General features: G+C 41.8%; 2 protein-coding genes across 2 annotated transcripts; one reads left to right on the top strand and one right to left on the bottom strand.

Annotated features, from left to right (window-relative positions):
• The first annotated feature begins 1764 nt into the window (after positions 1-1764).
• On the top strand, positions 1765-9461 carry LOC113160507 (integral membrane protein 2A). The gene is made up of 6 exons (XM_026357800.1): positions 1765-2168; positions 2528-2665; positions 4319-4504; positions 4689-4799; positions 6165-6309; positions 8113-9461. Exons 1-6 carry the CDS (start codon positions 2097-2099, stop codon positions 8205-8207), a joined length of 747 nt encoding a protein of 248 aa, XP_026213585.1. The 5' UTR covers positions 1765-2096; the 3' UTR covers positions 8208-9461.
• On the bottom strand, positions 8855-15148 carry gpr174 (G protein-coupled receptor 174). Its single transcript, XM_026357799.1, has 3 exons — positions 14894-15148; positions 11329-11795; positions 8855-10649 (listed from the first exon to the last, which is right to left on the bottom strand). The coding sequence occupies exons 2-3, from the start codon at positions 11524-11526 to the stop codon at positions 9858-9860; spliced, it is 990 nt and encodes a 329-aa protein (XP_026213584.1). The 5' UTR covers positions 11527-11795; positions 14894-15148; the 3' UTR covers positions 8855-9857.
• Positions 15149-15247: the final 99 nt, after the last annotated feature.

Raw genomic sequence — 15247 nt, 5'->3', positions numbered from 1 at the left:
CGGCCAGCTGTTACCATGGCAGTTTTTTGGGCTGTGTGTGTGTCTGCACTGTATGAACGGCTTTGGGAGCAGCGAAAAGGACAAAGTCATTTGTCACTTGTGGCTTCACATGTCTGGTATTGAAACTGATGACAAATGTATGAGGTGTCTGTGTGTGTGTGTGTGTGTTCCTATGTGTCGGCTACTGCAGGGTGATGTCATGCACAAGAGCGTCTTTTTCTCACACTTGATGAAGCCAGCTTTGCCCCACAGGCTCTCGCAGTTTGCTGACCGTGCAAGCGAGGAATGTTCGTGTGTACACGTGCGTGTGTCTAGCGTGGGTATTTTTATTGCTTTTCTTGGATGCTTGCTGCAGACCACAAGGAAACACTGGCATTCAAACTCCGTCACACACGCCTGCCATCCACCGTTATGACGCTCTCGGCCTGTGTGCACGGTTGCCCATTTCTGTATGTTTTGCTCTGTGCACTCTGGGAGCCACAGAAACTCTGCTTAGCAGGAGTGTTGCGAAGTTTGAGATGTAAGCTGGATGGACGGCGAGTTTAATCTGCCGTTAATCAGCCCTTCGGAAAACTCACTCAACCATTATGCACTGCAGATTACTCTGAGTCTCCCTGTAACTCACTCTGTGTGTTTTTCCCCATCATCACTTTACTCTACCCCTGAACCCCCACCTGCCTCTATGTTTCTTCCCCCCTAATCATCCCTTGTTCCCCCCAGAGTGCGGTTTCCTCCTCACTCTATCCTCTTCTTCTTTTTTTTTTTTTTTCCTGTTGTGTGTGTGTGACGCCGAGAAGCCCTCAGGATCAAATAGAGTCTTTTGTTTATCATTTCTGCTATTGCTCCTAATACCTCTCTCTTGCAGCGTTTGTGTGCGTGTGTCCACACATGCATGTGTGGGCAAACTCTCAGATCAAACACAGCGTAAGACGAGCCCATAAACAAGCCTTCAGAACCACTTATGGTTTTCAGGGAGAGTCAGTGTTGGAGGAGGTACTCAGAGGGAGGGTGTAGGTACTGAAATCAGCTGCTCTGTTTATGTGCCTTTCAGTGGTGATTACCGGTCCAATCGGTCTGTTTAACATCGGAAATATCATAGCCTCGTGCTGTGCATGCATGTGTGTTTGTGAGAAATGTATATGGTACAGTTGCACTGCAGAGGGCTGGAGAGATGCCGTCAGGTTGTATGGAATTAGAGCACCAGCGTAGCAGTGAGTGTTTATTTACTCATATATGCAAGCCTAACTGAGTCAGGAGAGTGAAAGCAGAGGAAGCAGAGGACCACCACAGACCAGAGACAGAGAGAGAGAGAGAGAGAGAGAGAGAGAGAGGACTGACGAAGTGTGACAGACGTACTGTATGGCTTTGGCACCGGCCTGTTTCCACGCAGTGCGAAAAAAAGAAAAGCCTGAGCACTGTGTGTGTGAGCGTGTGTGTCAATATGAGGGGGCAGACACACTGGCAGGTAGTACCCAGCATGTAGGAGGAAATATATTTACAGAGTCAATTTGCAGAGTGGAATATTGAGAGAGGAATGAATGGGCCACATTATACACTCCAAAAAATATTCTCATTAAATTACAGCGCAGGGTTGACTTGTTTTTTAATGTCATACACTGTACAAAGCCGTGTAGATAAAGTGTCTTGTGCTGTTAGGGTTAGTTAGATCAAATTAATAGAAGCTGATGTGTCCAGATGGGGACACGTTCAGGAATTGTGGGTCACGCTTCCCATGCGCCACCTCTAGGTGGCGCCAAATCACCTACAAATTAACTCTCAAGAGAAGACAAACGTGGGAATAAAAGGTTTCGGTAGTCACGGTTAAAGCTGCAAATAACACTCGTTCAAATCCATCCAGGCGACCACACGTTTGTGTGCGTCGCTCGTAGGCTGGGTCTGGAGTAGACTGTGGCTCTTCGGGTTTGGATGTCTCGTTAATCCCCCTCCAGCAACCGGAAGCGCTAGATAAAGCCGAGGTTGCAAAGTGCGTCACAGCGCGGAGCTGCTGAGAATAAACCGAGGCTGCAGTCCACCAGCGACAGCGTCCCCCCCTCTCTGTTTGCACAGGAAACCCGAGCTGACGTTTCCACCGCAGCATGGTGAAGATCGCCTTCAACTCGGCTCTGGCGCAGAAGGCGCTGGGAAAAGAGGTGCCAGCCGCGGAGAAGGTGAGCCGACGGGGCCCGGTGTGTGCAGGCCTGCACCCGGCGCCGAGCACCCAGCCGTGACCCCCCCCTCCCCACACACACACACTTTATTCATAGCGACTTCTTCTATCTCATTTACCATGTAGAGAGTGTTTTTCCTCTAAATGCACGGAGCCGTGTTGCACCTGCTGCAGCACGTGGACCGCCCATCCTCTGAACAGCTGTTCTGCACACACACACACACACACACACACACACACACACACACACACACACACACACACACACACAGCATCCATTGGGGTTTTAGGATCGATGGGTCGGGGGTATCTGTATGTTGACATTCACTGGGCTTGCTGACATGTGTGTGTGCTGTTCAGGATCCGGAGCTGGCCGCTGCTCCCGGGGGCCACGATGGCTCCACAGGTCGCTGCCTGCTCACCCTGCTGGGCATAGCCTTCATCCTCAGTGGGCTCATCGTGGGGGGAGCATGTCTCTACCGATATTTCACTCCAAAGGTGAGTTTGTATGCTATTGTTCCCTGAAATATTGTCACTAGGAAAGAAAAAGCATGTCTGGAAACTGCAGGTGATGCAGTGTCATTCAGCAGGTTTGCAACTATGCTGCACTGTTACTATACATAACTAGAGAGCACCTCTCAAGGATTTACCTAAACTTTGTAATATTAACACCACTAAATGTCTGGACGTGTCTATGAAGGTTCTCAGTCATTGGAGTTAATGTATGTGGAGGTTGAGTCTGAGGACAACCTTCACACTTCACAGTGCTACTGAGCCAAAAAATAAAAAAAAGTGGACTGATGAAACTAAGGCTGATTTGTACTGTACTGTATGTGGCCTAAAAAGAACCCAGTTGCTCCCTGTGGTGCTGCCACGGTCCTGCACAGTTTGCCATCATGGAGAGGACAGTGAATTCTCACATTTATCAAATTATCCTGCAGGATACTGTCAGCAAGCTGAAACTCAGTATGAGCTGGGTGATGCAGCAGGACAGTGACCTTAAACATCAAAGTAAATCGCTCCAGACACACAGAATCCGTCTTTTGCAGTGGGCCAATCGGAGCCCAGACGACCATTCACAGCAATAACGTGCCTGAGCTAAAGCACTTCTGTGAGGAAGACTGTCTGTCTCAACCTGTCTCACTTACTTTCTCCATCATTGTATAATTAATAATATATGAATTAGTTAATAGATGTGTTCAGTAAAGACATGAACGATCATGACTGTGTTTTATCAGCTTAGAAATGCTGTTTGTTTGTATTTGGGACTTTGCTGAAGACCAGATCACATTTGGATTGGACATGTAAAACAAGTGCTGACCCTGCTGCTCACTTCTGTCTTCAGAAAAAGACACATTGACTTATTTGAATTTTGCTGTGTTGTCTGTGGGAGTAAGCTGCATGCAGTGCAGCATCTGTTTGTTTCACGTGTAATTGATGAAGAGATTATTACATTATTACATTAATACAATGTGTAATCTCCGTTTAGTTCAAATAAAAGTCAACTCTGTTTAGACGATGTCCTACTACATGCCTATTGTGATAATAATTCTTAAGCATTGATGGTGCCATTGTTTTACTGAGGTCCTATCTTGTTCTTAAATTGTCTTGTATTTAGTGGTTTTCTTTACATGTTGGTAAGAATTCATTTTCTGCCCTCTAGTGGATGAAAACCATTTTGAGCAGCTTTACTTATCTTTTCACTCCCAAGTCTTGTCTATGTAATATATTCATAAAGGCTTTTCATACGAGAACTGTTGTTTTTTCCGACTTACCCCAGCATGCCCTTTGGCTTCTTTAAGCAGCCTCAAGTTCCCAAGGTGACGCAATATGTTGTTTATCAGGTACAATGTGTCTGTTGCTGCATAAAGCAGACAGGTAACCACTGTCTGCGCAGATCTAAGACCAGATGAGGTAGTTGTGGCTAACACCTACTTTACCACTAGTAAAAATAACTACGTACCTTGAAGGCAGTTTGTCTTACTGACTTACTAGTTTTGCAGAGTATACAATGAAATGTAATACAGGTAAAGAAAATGTGGAAATGCTGAGTAAAAAACCTAAAAATAATCCTAAACTAGATTTGATTTGATCTGAAAGGACTTTTTGCATTGGGGTGATTTTACCTTCTACTCTGCACGTCTCCTTCAGAGGCTGTACCACGGTGCCATGCAGTTCAATGACGTGTCAGCCGGAGCTGGAGGAGAGAGCCAGCCATACTACCTGCCGCGGGTGGAGGAGGAGGTGGAGATCTCTGACAGCATGGCTGTCATCAGCGTCCCTCCTCCCCGCTTCAGACCTGGAGACCCTGCTTATATCCTCCATGACTTCAACAGGGTAACACTCGCAAACATAAAACCTTCAGGCACCCACAAGAATCTACTGTAGTATATTTAGTAGATGATTACTGTGTGTGTGTGTGTGTGTGTGTGTGTGTGTGTGTGTGTGTGTGTGTGTGTGTGTGTGTGTGTGTGTGTGTGTGTGTGTGTGTGTGTGTGTGTGTGTGTGTGTGTGTGAGTAGAAGCTGACTGCATATCTGGATCTGACTCTGAGGACCTGCTTTGTGATTCCTCTGAACACCTCAGTGGTGCTCCCCCCTCAGGACCTCATTGACCTGTTCTCACAGCTGATGGTGAGTACTTCAGCCAAAGCAGAGGTGGCAGGTAGCTCATGCTGGTACTGTACATTCATCCAATACTGACATACTTCAACTTTAGAGGATTCTTTTTTTAATTAAAATGCAGTTTTTGTTTTGAATAGTAAGAGGTGAGTACACCAAGTGGTACTTCTACTACTATTTTTTTTCTGCCAAGTACACGGACTTTTACTTTAGTATTGAGTTTGTGCATTTCTTCCATCTCTGGGTTAATTCAGATAAATGAAGAAGTACTCATACTGTAAGACTCTCACTCAGCCTAATGCAAAAATATTACCTGGGGAAATCCAGGGATTTATAATAAATCCAGAGATTGTCTGCCTTTTAATCCTGTGCAAATCTGACATATCTGCAATTTGTAAAGTGAAAATTTCCAGCAAACCTCACTTTCCTATTAGAAAGTGTATGAATCAGTAATCTCTGCCAGAATTCGGGCCTCGTGTTTTTCCTGACTATAAAATATGATTACAATCTATTAGAAAAGGCTTTCAGTGCAGTGTTTTACAGTGTTGAGGTTCATTTGCTAAGTAAGAAAGTTAACAAGACTAAAGTTTGTCTAAAGCCCGTACTTCATATTGAGTCCATGTTTGTAGCCTTCTATTCATCACACTATACGGTTTCAGCAGTTACCATACTTTTATCCTTCTATTCATTTAATTACAGATGTCGAAGTACTCCAGTGTGTTTGGAACTGGAATGAGTCAGTAACTGTGGAAAGCTACTGTCATACTGTCTGTTTTGAGTAACCACTGTTTTGTCATGTCGTGTTCACTATGTGGTGCTTGTAGCACAGATTAAAATTTTCACAAATACATTTGGATGTGATCATGGTACAAATGTCACAATCCGGCCAGTAAATCTTTTAGCATTTTGCTAAGAAAACACCAGTGGAACCACATGGTGGTGGATTTGCCAACATAGTATAAGAAATTATTTTTAATATTTGTTTACCACAGAGGTTCAAAACCACGTTTACCAGCCTGAATAGATTTTTAGATGTTCAGGTTCGTGGACTGTTTTCAAAACCATCAGCCCTAATACGTTATGCAGTGCGAGTTTAGCTTCGGTTTAGTTGTTTTCACTGACTTATTCACAGTGGTGTGTTGCTAAATGTTTGGTGCACGGTGGGTGGTGGTGCAAACAGCAAATTGGATTTAATTATGTAGTGTGGACGTGTTTCGCATAATGCAGAAGTGTGGGGACGATTCATTAATCACCCCTCCCACTCCTAGATTTTCACACTTTGCTTCAGTCATGTTCACTGAACTACAGTGGAGTTAGGAAGAATTAAAGCTGAATATGTATTATGATTATTAAATACATCCGTTCTTTTTGTCCCAGTCTGGCTCTTACCGCAGCTACCTCGTGCATGAGGACCTGGTGGTGACGGAGCGTATTGATGATATCAAACCTCTGGGCTTCTACATCCGCAGGCTGTGTGATGGAAAGGAAACATACCGAATGCAACGTCGTGCCAGCCTGCCAGGTATGAACATCACGCATTAGAAAATAAGATTTTATTTACAGTCATCTCAGTTTCTCGGAATGAGCCAATCAGCTAACGGGGACAAAAATATGTCTCATTTAAATATGTGTCACTTGGTGAAAATGGTGTATTCTTGAACTGGTTTTGCATACATTCAGTCACTGAGAGCTTTGCTTGCAGAAATCTGTGAGCTTTATTTAAGCCTTGAACCAGACATTTTATAGGTAACTAGTTACATTTACTATTTGCAGATGTAGAATCTTAAAATAAAAACATGTGAAGCAGCTGTCCGTACGTCAAATATTAAAATCGACTCCACTTTTACCGGCTGTTGTTTTTGTTCCAGAGCACGGATCTTTGTTCTTAGATTTATTCATTGCTAAAATTTATCACCTTTTGAAAGTTTGTCAATCAAAACTGAAGCTTGAGCTTGATCGTGTGATTGGCTGAGCATCTGTGAGCTTCCACCCCGGTCTTCCTATGCATTTAAAATCTCCTGTCGCCTGAAAACTTTTAAAAACATGTTTCCAGCGTTGCCTATTCTTCTTTTTTTTTTTTTTTTTAAGAAGGGGTCAGTAAGAGCCAAATTAAAACCCTGAAAACAAAGAGTTGACTCTCTGGAAAAACATGAGCTGAATCTCTAAAAGGAGTCGAAAATTTGCGAAGCGAGATTCAAAACTTTGCAGACACAGGTTTGTACTCTAATACTGAAAATAATAAAGCGTTCTTTACAGATATTCAAACTATGTTTCACGTGTCGGTCACATTTTTCAGTTTTAGATCCATAGCTTTCACATTCAAAACGTGTCAAACTTTCAGATTCTAGTTTCAGTGGTACAATTTTGGATGTCAATTTATATCCGTACAGTGACAGCAACTGACTCACGTCTAAGAGATGGAGTTGCTGGGTTACATCTAAATATAGTTTGTTTCAACAAGTACAATGTCAGGTTCTGCTTTTGATGTAAAAGAAGCTATACACTATATTTGGTTTCACTTGTTAAGGAACTTAACAAGCTGAGCCATAAAGGTACATGATCTAATTTAAATAATTTGACTTTAATATAGTCGGTGGGTGCAAACATCTCTGAAAAATGTGTGAACTCTCTCATGTCAGAACAATAGGAAGTTAAGATGGATGGGACATTAGCCCTTTACAATCATGACTGATTTTTCTTCTTCTTTCTTGTTATTTCACATTAGCAATTTAAATTGTCATTATTATGTTCATTAAAGAAGCTGTTACGCATTTCTCTCACAGCAGAGGATGGTTAGCAGCTTGCTAATGTTAACACAGATTTGAACCTGATATATAAACATTATAGCATATGGAAATTAGTTCCGTCCAAAACGGTGCGTCTCCTCATTTGATATTCTGTTTCTACATGGTCTCTGATAAGGAAATGTAAAAAAAAAAAAAAAAAAAAAAAAATGTTAATGCTACTGTTTTTTAAAGTTGTGGTACATGGTATGAGCATGGTCAGACTGCCAAAACTTAAAAATGTCCAAATTACAAAGTAATATGTGGTGTGTAAAAATCTTGACTGGTCTACATCAGCTGCTGAACTCTGTTAATGTTTGGAATGGATATAGGAAATGATTTACACAGCTCGTTGTAGAGGGCAGTGTCATGGCAGGAAATAAAATGGAAAAGTAATCTCTCTCAGGGTTATTACATTTTTGACCACATGGCACCAAAGTTTTATACAACCTAACTAGTTCAAAAAAAAAAAAAAGAGATCAGTGTGACATATGCAGCCTCTCGTCCTTTTAGTACTGACGTTTGTGTATTTTCTTTGTCAGGTGGAGGCATCCAGAAGCGTTCTGCAGACCAGTGTTCAACCATCCATCACTTTGAAAACAAGTTTGTGATGGAGACCAGGATCTGCAAAGCTTGATGGGGGGAAAGCATGAGTGTAGGTCAGAGAGAGAGAGAGAGAGAGAGAGAGACAGAGAGAGTTGGAGGAAATAGGCCACGAGGGAACAACTTTCAGCAGAAAGTTACTTTTGTGTAAAACTCCTATTTGTAGTTTTTGCCTCCCCTGCTTTAACCCCAGTGATTAAGTGAATTTTAGTTCCCGTATGATATAGGAACCCCTCTTATCTGCTGTATTTTCCCTGGTCCTGTATAGGTCCTAGCTCTCTTGCTCATGTATTCACTAGCTTGTCACGTACTGATAACCAGTGTCAGCTTGATAACTATGGATATAACTAAGTTTTATTTATTACCTTGATTTTTGTTCTGTTGCTGTAGCTTCCTGCAAACTGCTCTTGTTGTTGTTACGGAATTACAGCATCCATTCACCTCTGGACAAGAGTTGCTAGTTATTCTATTATCCTAGTGGTACTGAGGAGTCATTCATGTCAGATCTGTGTGTGTGTGTCAGTCTACTGATCCCACTCTTAATGGGGTTTATAGAGCAGCTTTGACAACATAAACAATATGTTATAGTGTGAATAGAGCACAGGTCACCTTGGAAATGTATGGTACAATATAGCTACAGTGCACATGTAACATGGTTGTTGTTGTTTTTTTTATGGACGGAACCAGTAATGCATGTGCTCACCGCTCTTGGTCACCACTCTGTAGATATTTCCCAGAGGCCTCTGCTGTCCTGCCGTGTGATAATTTAATGTGAACCTTACGGTGAACAGTTTAGCACTCATACAATTTGTGTTTGTGTAGAAACCTAATTTGTGACAATAAACTTGAAGAACGGTTGATGAGCTAAATCTAAAGAGTAAATTTTGCCTAGTTTCATTTGAAAATACAAATTTTTGAATTCCTACTTATGACTTTTTACTCCCATAACCTGGAATTGTCTTCATTTTGACAGCTGCAAGAAGCATGCTCCTGTCAGTTTAGTACACTGCATGCTGAAAATTGTCACAGGAACAAACGATGACGCATAAATTTGTTAATTTTTCATTTGGAAAGCTTGAAAGTGTGACAAAATCAGTCACTTTGAATGGTTTTCTGCTGAATGTGTGCACAGAACGACAATCAGACAGGAAGTGTGCGGTGTAAAAATGTTTTTGTCGTAGCTTTTTAACCGAATACTAGAAGATTAGAAAAAACCATTGTGTTGTGCAGCTACTGAACTGAACTGAACTGAACTTTGTCGTTGAATAAAGTTGCATTTCTTTACCTACTAAATATTTTTGTGGGTTGCTTGATATTACCACGCCACAGAAAGTACCATTTGAGAAAGCCAACACTAACCCTTTCTTCATCCTCTGCAAGCTTATCGTGAAACTGCATCTGGAGGAAAAGTGTAGCATAGGGGTTTTCCTGTATTCTGATTTGCCTGATGATTGATGAAGGCAAGTTAATCCGTCATAACAGGAACAACTCGCTCTACGCTAGAGCCACAGAGTTTTATTAAGAAAAACCTTTAATTGTAAAATAAATAGAAAAAAAATTCACAGTTCTCATCCTAGTTTCTATACATCTCATATTTATAGTTTTGAGCAGTGTACAGATTCACTGTCAGTGCTTTAGTGACTGAAATGTACCTGTTTTTCAACAGGCGAGTTTATATATTAGTCTAATCATCTTCCGTCTCCTCTCCTCCAGTTATGCAGGACAGGCGCCTGCTGAAAGTCTTACTCTCTGGTATCTCTGGCTTGCTCAGCCGCCTCCAGAATTCGTGCGTTGTGAAATAGTACATGAGCGGGTCCAGGCTGCAGTTCAGGCTGGCCAGGCACAGCGTGACAGGGTGACACCGTAGAATGAGGTTCCTGAAGTCACAGCTGCTAAGAAGCTTGGCTTTTGCCATGAAGTCCAGGGGCATAGTGATATGGTAAGGAGCAAAGCACACTAAGAAGACCACAGAACAGCTTAGCACCATCCTTAATGCCCTCTGCTTCTCCCCTCTGTCAGGAAATGCCCCTGCTTTCACCTGCTTAAGACTGCCAGCAGTCAGACAGGCACAGGCTAAAACCAGGATGAGGGGCACGATGAAGCCCATCAGTTCTGCTAGGATCAGGAGGGCAAAAGCTGCTGTGGTACTAACTCTCTTCATGGGCAGCTCTGAGAAACACACCAGGTCGTCCGTGGTAGAGAGGTCACTCCTCAGCAGGGGGAATGGCAGACAGGCGAGACAGACCAGCAGCCAGCCAATGATGCATGTAAACAAGTCTCTTTTTCGCCTGGATGAATTGTGACACTTCAGCGGGCTTATGATAAGCTGACATCGGCGCACACTGACACACACCAGGAAGTAGATGGAGGCGTACATGTTGACATACTTCAGATAGAAGCAGAACATGCAGAGTGGATGACCGAAGGGCCAGGTGTTGTTCAGGTAGTAGTAGATCCGCAGTGGCAGAGAGAGCACCTGAGGAGAGCAACGAGCCAGTTATGTTTCGGCATCTTTTCTTAATACATTTAACTATTTTGAATGTGTTCAACATTAAACCTTTTCATAATCAATGAATAGTTGAAACAATGCAAGCTAAAATACTTTAAAGTCGGTCTTATTCACATAACATAGTAGATGGCCATCTGATTTGATTGAGTGGGACCCCGGAAAGCTCACTTGGCTTTGGCTGAACTTTTGAATGCATATTTGCACATTTCTCAAAAGTGAAGTTTGTTTTTTTTTTTTTGTTTGTTTTCTTTTGTTTATACCATAGGGATGTTTAATAACCCCTCTAGTCTGAGCTGTGACAGACATTTTCCAGCTGTTTTCTGACCTTTATGGGTGTAAAATAGTAACCCTTCCCATTTAGCATTTAGAAGCAAAAACATGTTTCCTCTGAATCAGATTTGTGGTGTACCAATGAAAATGGACATGTGAACAGTGTTAAGTTTCCCTGTGCCTTCCTTATTTTGAAATTTCTCTCTGCTCAGCATAAGATGGCGTAATCTGAGCGGAAAAACATTAACTGTAGGAAGGCATATTTCTCAATAACTATATTAATGAAAACTCTAAAATCCTCCATTCTTAATGTGATGATCAAAAGTCTAGCACAACAATTAAATACGACGGACAAAAGACGTGGAAAGATTTTTACCTGTAGCAGGTCGGCCACAGCCAGGTTCATCATGAAGACCACGGCCTTCTTGGTTTCTCTGATGTAGACTCTGAACACCCACAGTGCCAACACATTACCCAGAAGACCTGGTGCTAGGATCACACTGTACACCACTGCATATAAGTGATGCTGGTACGTCTTGAGATCTACACTGTTTTCACAGTTTGTAGAGTTCATCTTAAGCCAAGGGCTGATACTTGTTAACTGTTAAGACAAGCTGCCTTGTGGAACAACAGGAAGCTTGTATCAGGAAAGCTGCCTACGGTCTGGTGAAGGGTGCGTTTGAGAATCCATCTTGTCCATTATGGTAAGGAGTTCATGCTATGACCTGTGCCACTACAGTCCTGTTCTCAGCAGCATCCCAGAGAAAGAAATGGATTTTGCAGTAGACGTTTGTGTCCAGCGCCGAGAAGCTATCTACCTATCTATCCCAAGAACGGGGCACCCTGGTGGAGGAGAAGGGAAAAGGTCAACTCAAAGACGTAATGAGATGTGTAAAATTGTGTCCAAAAACAGACAGTCCGTCTAAGTATTAGCTGCAATGTCACCTCACTGCAGGACGAGACATCTCTGCCTCCCTTTCCTGCCACAGTCGAAAAACAAGAAGCTCATTTGAGTCTGGATTTCTAAAGTGCTATTGTGATGTAAGTGTGGTTGACTGTCTGAGCCTTATAGACACAAGTGTGACAAACTAGACACCTACCCTTCCTCTTAACTAGAGCATCCTAGGACAGAAAGCAGGTTTCTAGGAATAACAGATGATCTTTGTCTGTAAATCATTCTCAGATCGCAGCAGGTTTTGCATGTTGCACAAATTACTATCGGGTACTGAAAAGGGAATTTTTATGACAGGACACATATCACATTGTACAGGATGCAGTTATAAACGCACATGCATGCAAACACACTCACGCCTGTCAACCAAGCTTTAGCTTGTTGGGAACTGCTGAAGCACATGATCTAATGTAATAAATTGCGTGCGCTTGTTGCAGTGGCATTTACAGTTAGTATGCAAACCCACAGAGAAGCCGTGGCTGCAGTCTCCCACATAGTGTTCACTGTTTAGCATCTCCACCTGCAGGGTGCTCAACAATAAACTAGTGTGAAACCCTGCAGAGTGAAGCATCAGTGAAACTTGTGTGGTTTGCAATTCAGACCAAGCGTGTGGTTGACAGGTCAGATCAACCTGCCTCCTCTACGTCTTCGTCGATATGAGGAACCATTCTTATTGTGGTGAATCCCCCATTTCAAAACTATTGACACCTACCATGTGTTTTTCGACACATCCAACAGCAGAAAATGAAAGTCATTTCTGAAGGTTTGTCAGACTTTTAAGTTTTAGATATGTTTTCACTTTGATTGTCACAGTACTGCCTGTAACTGAACTTCCATCTTGTAAGTGTGATGCACACACTGCTCTAAACATTAGTAGGTGTAACACTAGTTTAACATGGGTTTGCCTACTTTCTATATCACTCATAAACTATTTAGAGAAAATGCAAGCTATGAAGATTCAGCCACTTGCAATGCAGACTCGGATCAGATGGAAATTGATGACATTTTTGAATTGTACGAAGTTGAAAATCCGGCTTACTGCTAATCACCGTCTCTGCTTTGAGAACATTTCACAAATCGTTAGAGGTCATTTTATTTGCAGTAAAGGCACGTCAAGATTTTCTGGCTTCAAGTTAATTTAAAATTAGTTAAAATCCCTCGTGACTGCCAAAAACTTTTAAGTTATCATGACTTGAGGAAGCTTGACCAGCAGTATGGAAACAACATGACATAAATAATGCTGATGGTGCCCAGCTGTTTAAAATTTGAGGATGTAGTCTAAATATAGTAATGCAGTTACAAAGCAAAAAAGAAGTGGTGCAGCTTCTTATTTATTCCTAACCCTAAGACTTACTCTTCTCTGTTGTGTACACTTTCCAAGCAGTGGTAGTTGCAGGTGGTGGAAATAGTACAAAGAAATATTTCTCAAGTAAACGTACCAGTATAATAACAGCCAAAGGTTTTTAATTCAAGGGCAGACATGTTAATAACAAAACATAATCAGGTAGAAATCGAAACAAATCAGACATGAAACCTCCAAAAGACCACAAGATGAATTTAAGGGGCGGCGAGATAGTGTTCTTCATTTTTCTCTACCAAATTAGCTAGAATGAAAAGTCGAAATGTCTTTTCTGCAAATTACATAAAGGTTAAATAAGGTTAAAGTTAAAAAAGACTTGTGGAAGTTTAGTTTAATCAAATCAATATTTGTATGTTTATCCCATTATCCCATCATATATTTTTATGCAAAATCTTAATCTGAAAAGTAACAGGGTAGTATAATAAGGTCGTAGTAGTAAGTACATAACAGTTTAAATACATCAAATTGTACTTCACTGTTGCTTTCCAGTAAGAATGTTAGCAGGCAGAGGAGTTTTGGATAAATAAAGAGGGGTTACATCCGGTTTGGATGCTGCACAGATCTGTTTAAAGACATAAACTCCTCTACAGTACTTTGGCCCCTGGCCTCTGCTCTCTGGCCGTCTTTAATCAGGCTTCACAGCATTCCCAGTGGACTCTTAAGCCCCAATCTTTCTTTTAGCATCATTGACCTTTGACCTAAACATGCTTTTTGGCCCAGTTCTTCTGTTATTACTTTCACTTTTGCACATCTAGTGTGTTTCTGTCTCGTTCTACAGATGACCCATCCCTGTTTAACATTCATTTCCTCCTTCGTGGGTTGTGAAAGTGGACTCAGCAGAACGTAAACACTGTTTACCTATTAAAACCAGCCCATTTGTGATGTCCTGTGACAGACACCTCATTGTACTATGACATGATCTTGTTTATATGTGAGCATATTGAAGAAACTTGGGTTGAGGTTAAGGCTAGAGTTTGCATTTCTTTATCAGTTCTGTTTGTTTATTTGTCAGGGACTATACAGCTGAACATTGTCACACAAAAGAGACAAATGCCTTGTATATGCCATGTCTCGCAAAAAAGCTAATCAGCATCAATCCAAATAGTGCTGTTCAACGTTCACAAGCGGCAAAGGCCATTTTCTACACTGAAATATTGTCTTCATGTATAAAAACTTAAGAAATATCTCAAATTACTAAAACTACTTTTAAAAACAAGAGAACAGTAACTCTACCTTAGCATACAGCTGTATGGGTCCTCACATTTTGCCAATGGAAAACCACTATTTCATCCGTTGATTCATCTCTCTGTGGGTTGATGGCACATTACAGCTTTTCCACTTAGATACGACATCTGCCCTCACGTAGTAACACTCAGGTAACTCCACGTGCGCTCTTACACATTTAAAAACAGGTAATGACCTCCTGTTTCAGGTTACTTACATGGACCCATAGAGGAACGCACAGACACCCTGAGACTACACACACCCTCAACATAACAGACATTCCTCACACTGGAGAAACATACGAGGTTTCCCATGGGCCATGACTCCACACTGAAAGCATCCAGCCTCTCACACAAGAGCTCACACTCTTTTTTATTATAATAAATAAGACCAACAGTTTCTCACCTCTGTCTTCAAACTTGAAGCCACGTTGAATCAGAAAGCAGAAGAGTGAAGCCATCAGTCAACAAACATGCCATCCCATCCTCCTCTGAAACTGTTCACGTTGTCTGTTGTGCCTTCAGCCGTCTCTCTCACTTTATCTGTTGTTCTACCTCACATACAATGTCTGCTATTTCTTTCTTGTCTAATCTGATGTTATTTCCTGTTTTAACTCTACACCGTATTCTCTCTATATGTACATCTTCCTATGTGTCTCTCTCTCTCTGCTGTAATGGGGGTTTTAGCACACATCTGACTTCCTGTGAACGTGGGGGTGTGGTTTACAAGAATCTTTGACACATAACTTCTGCTATTTAA

This window comes from Anabas testudineus, chromosome 10 (genome assembly GCF_900324465.2).
Source record: "Anabas testudineus chromosome 10, fAnaTes1.2, whole genome shotgun sequence".
Classification (NCBI taxonomy): domain Eukaryota; kingdom Metazoa; phylum Chordata; class Actinopteri; order Anabantiformes; family Anabantidae; genus Anabas; species Anabas testudineus.
This window is presented reverse-complemented; position numbering and strand designations above follow the sequence as displayed.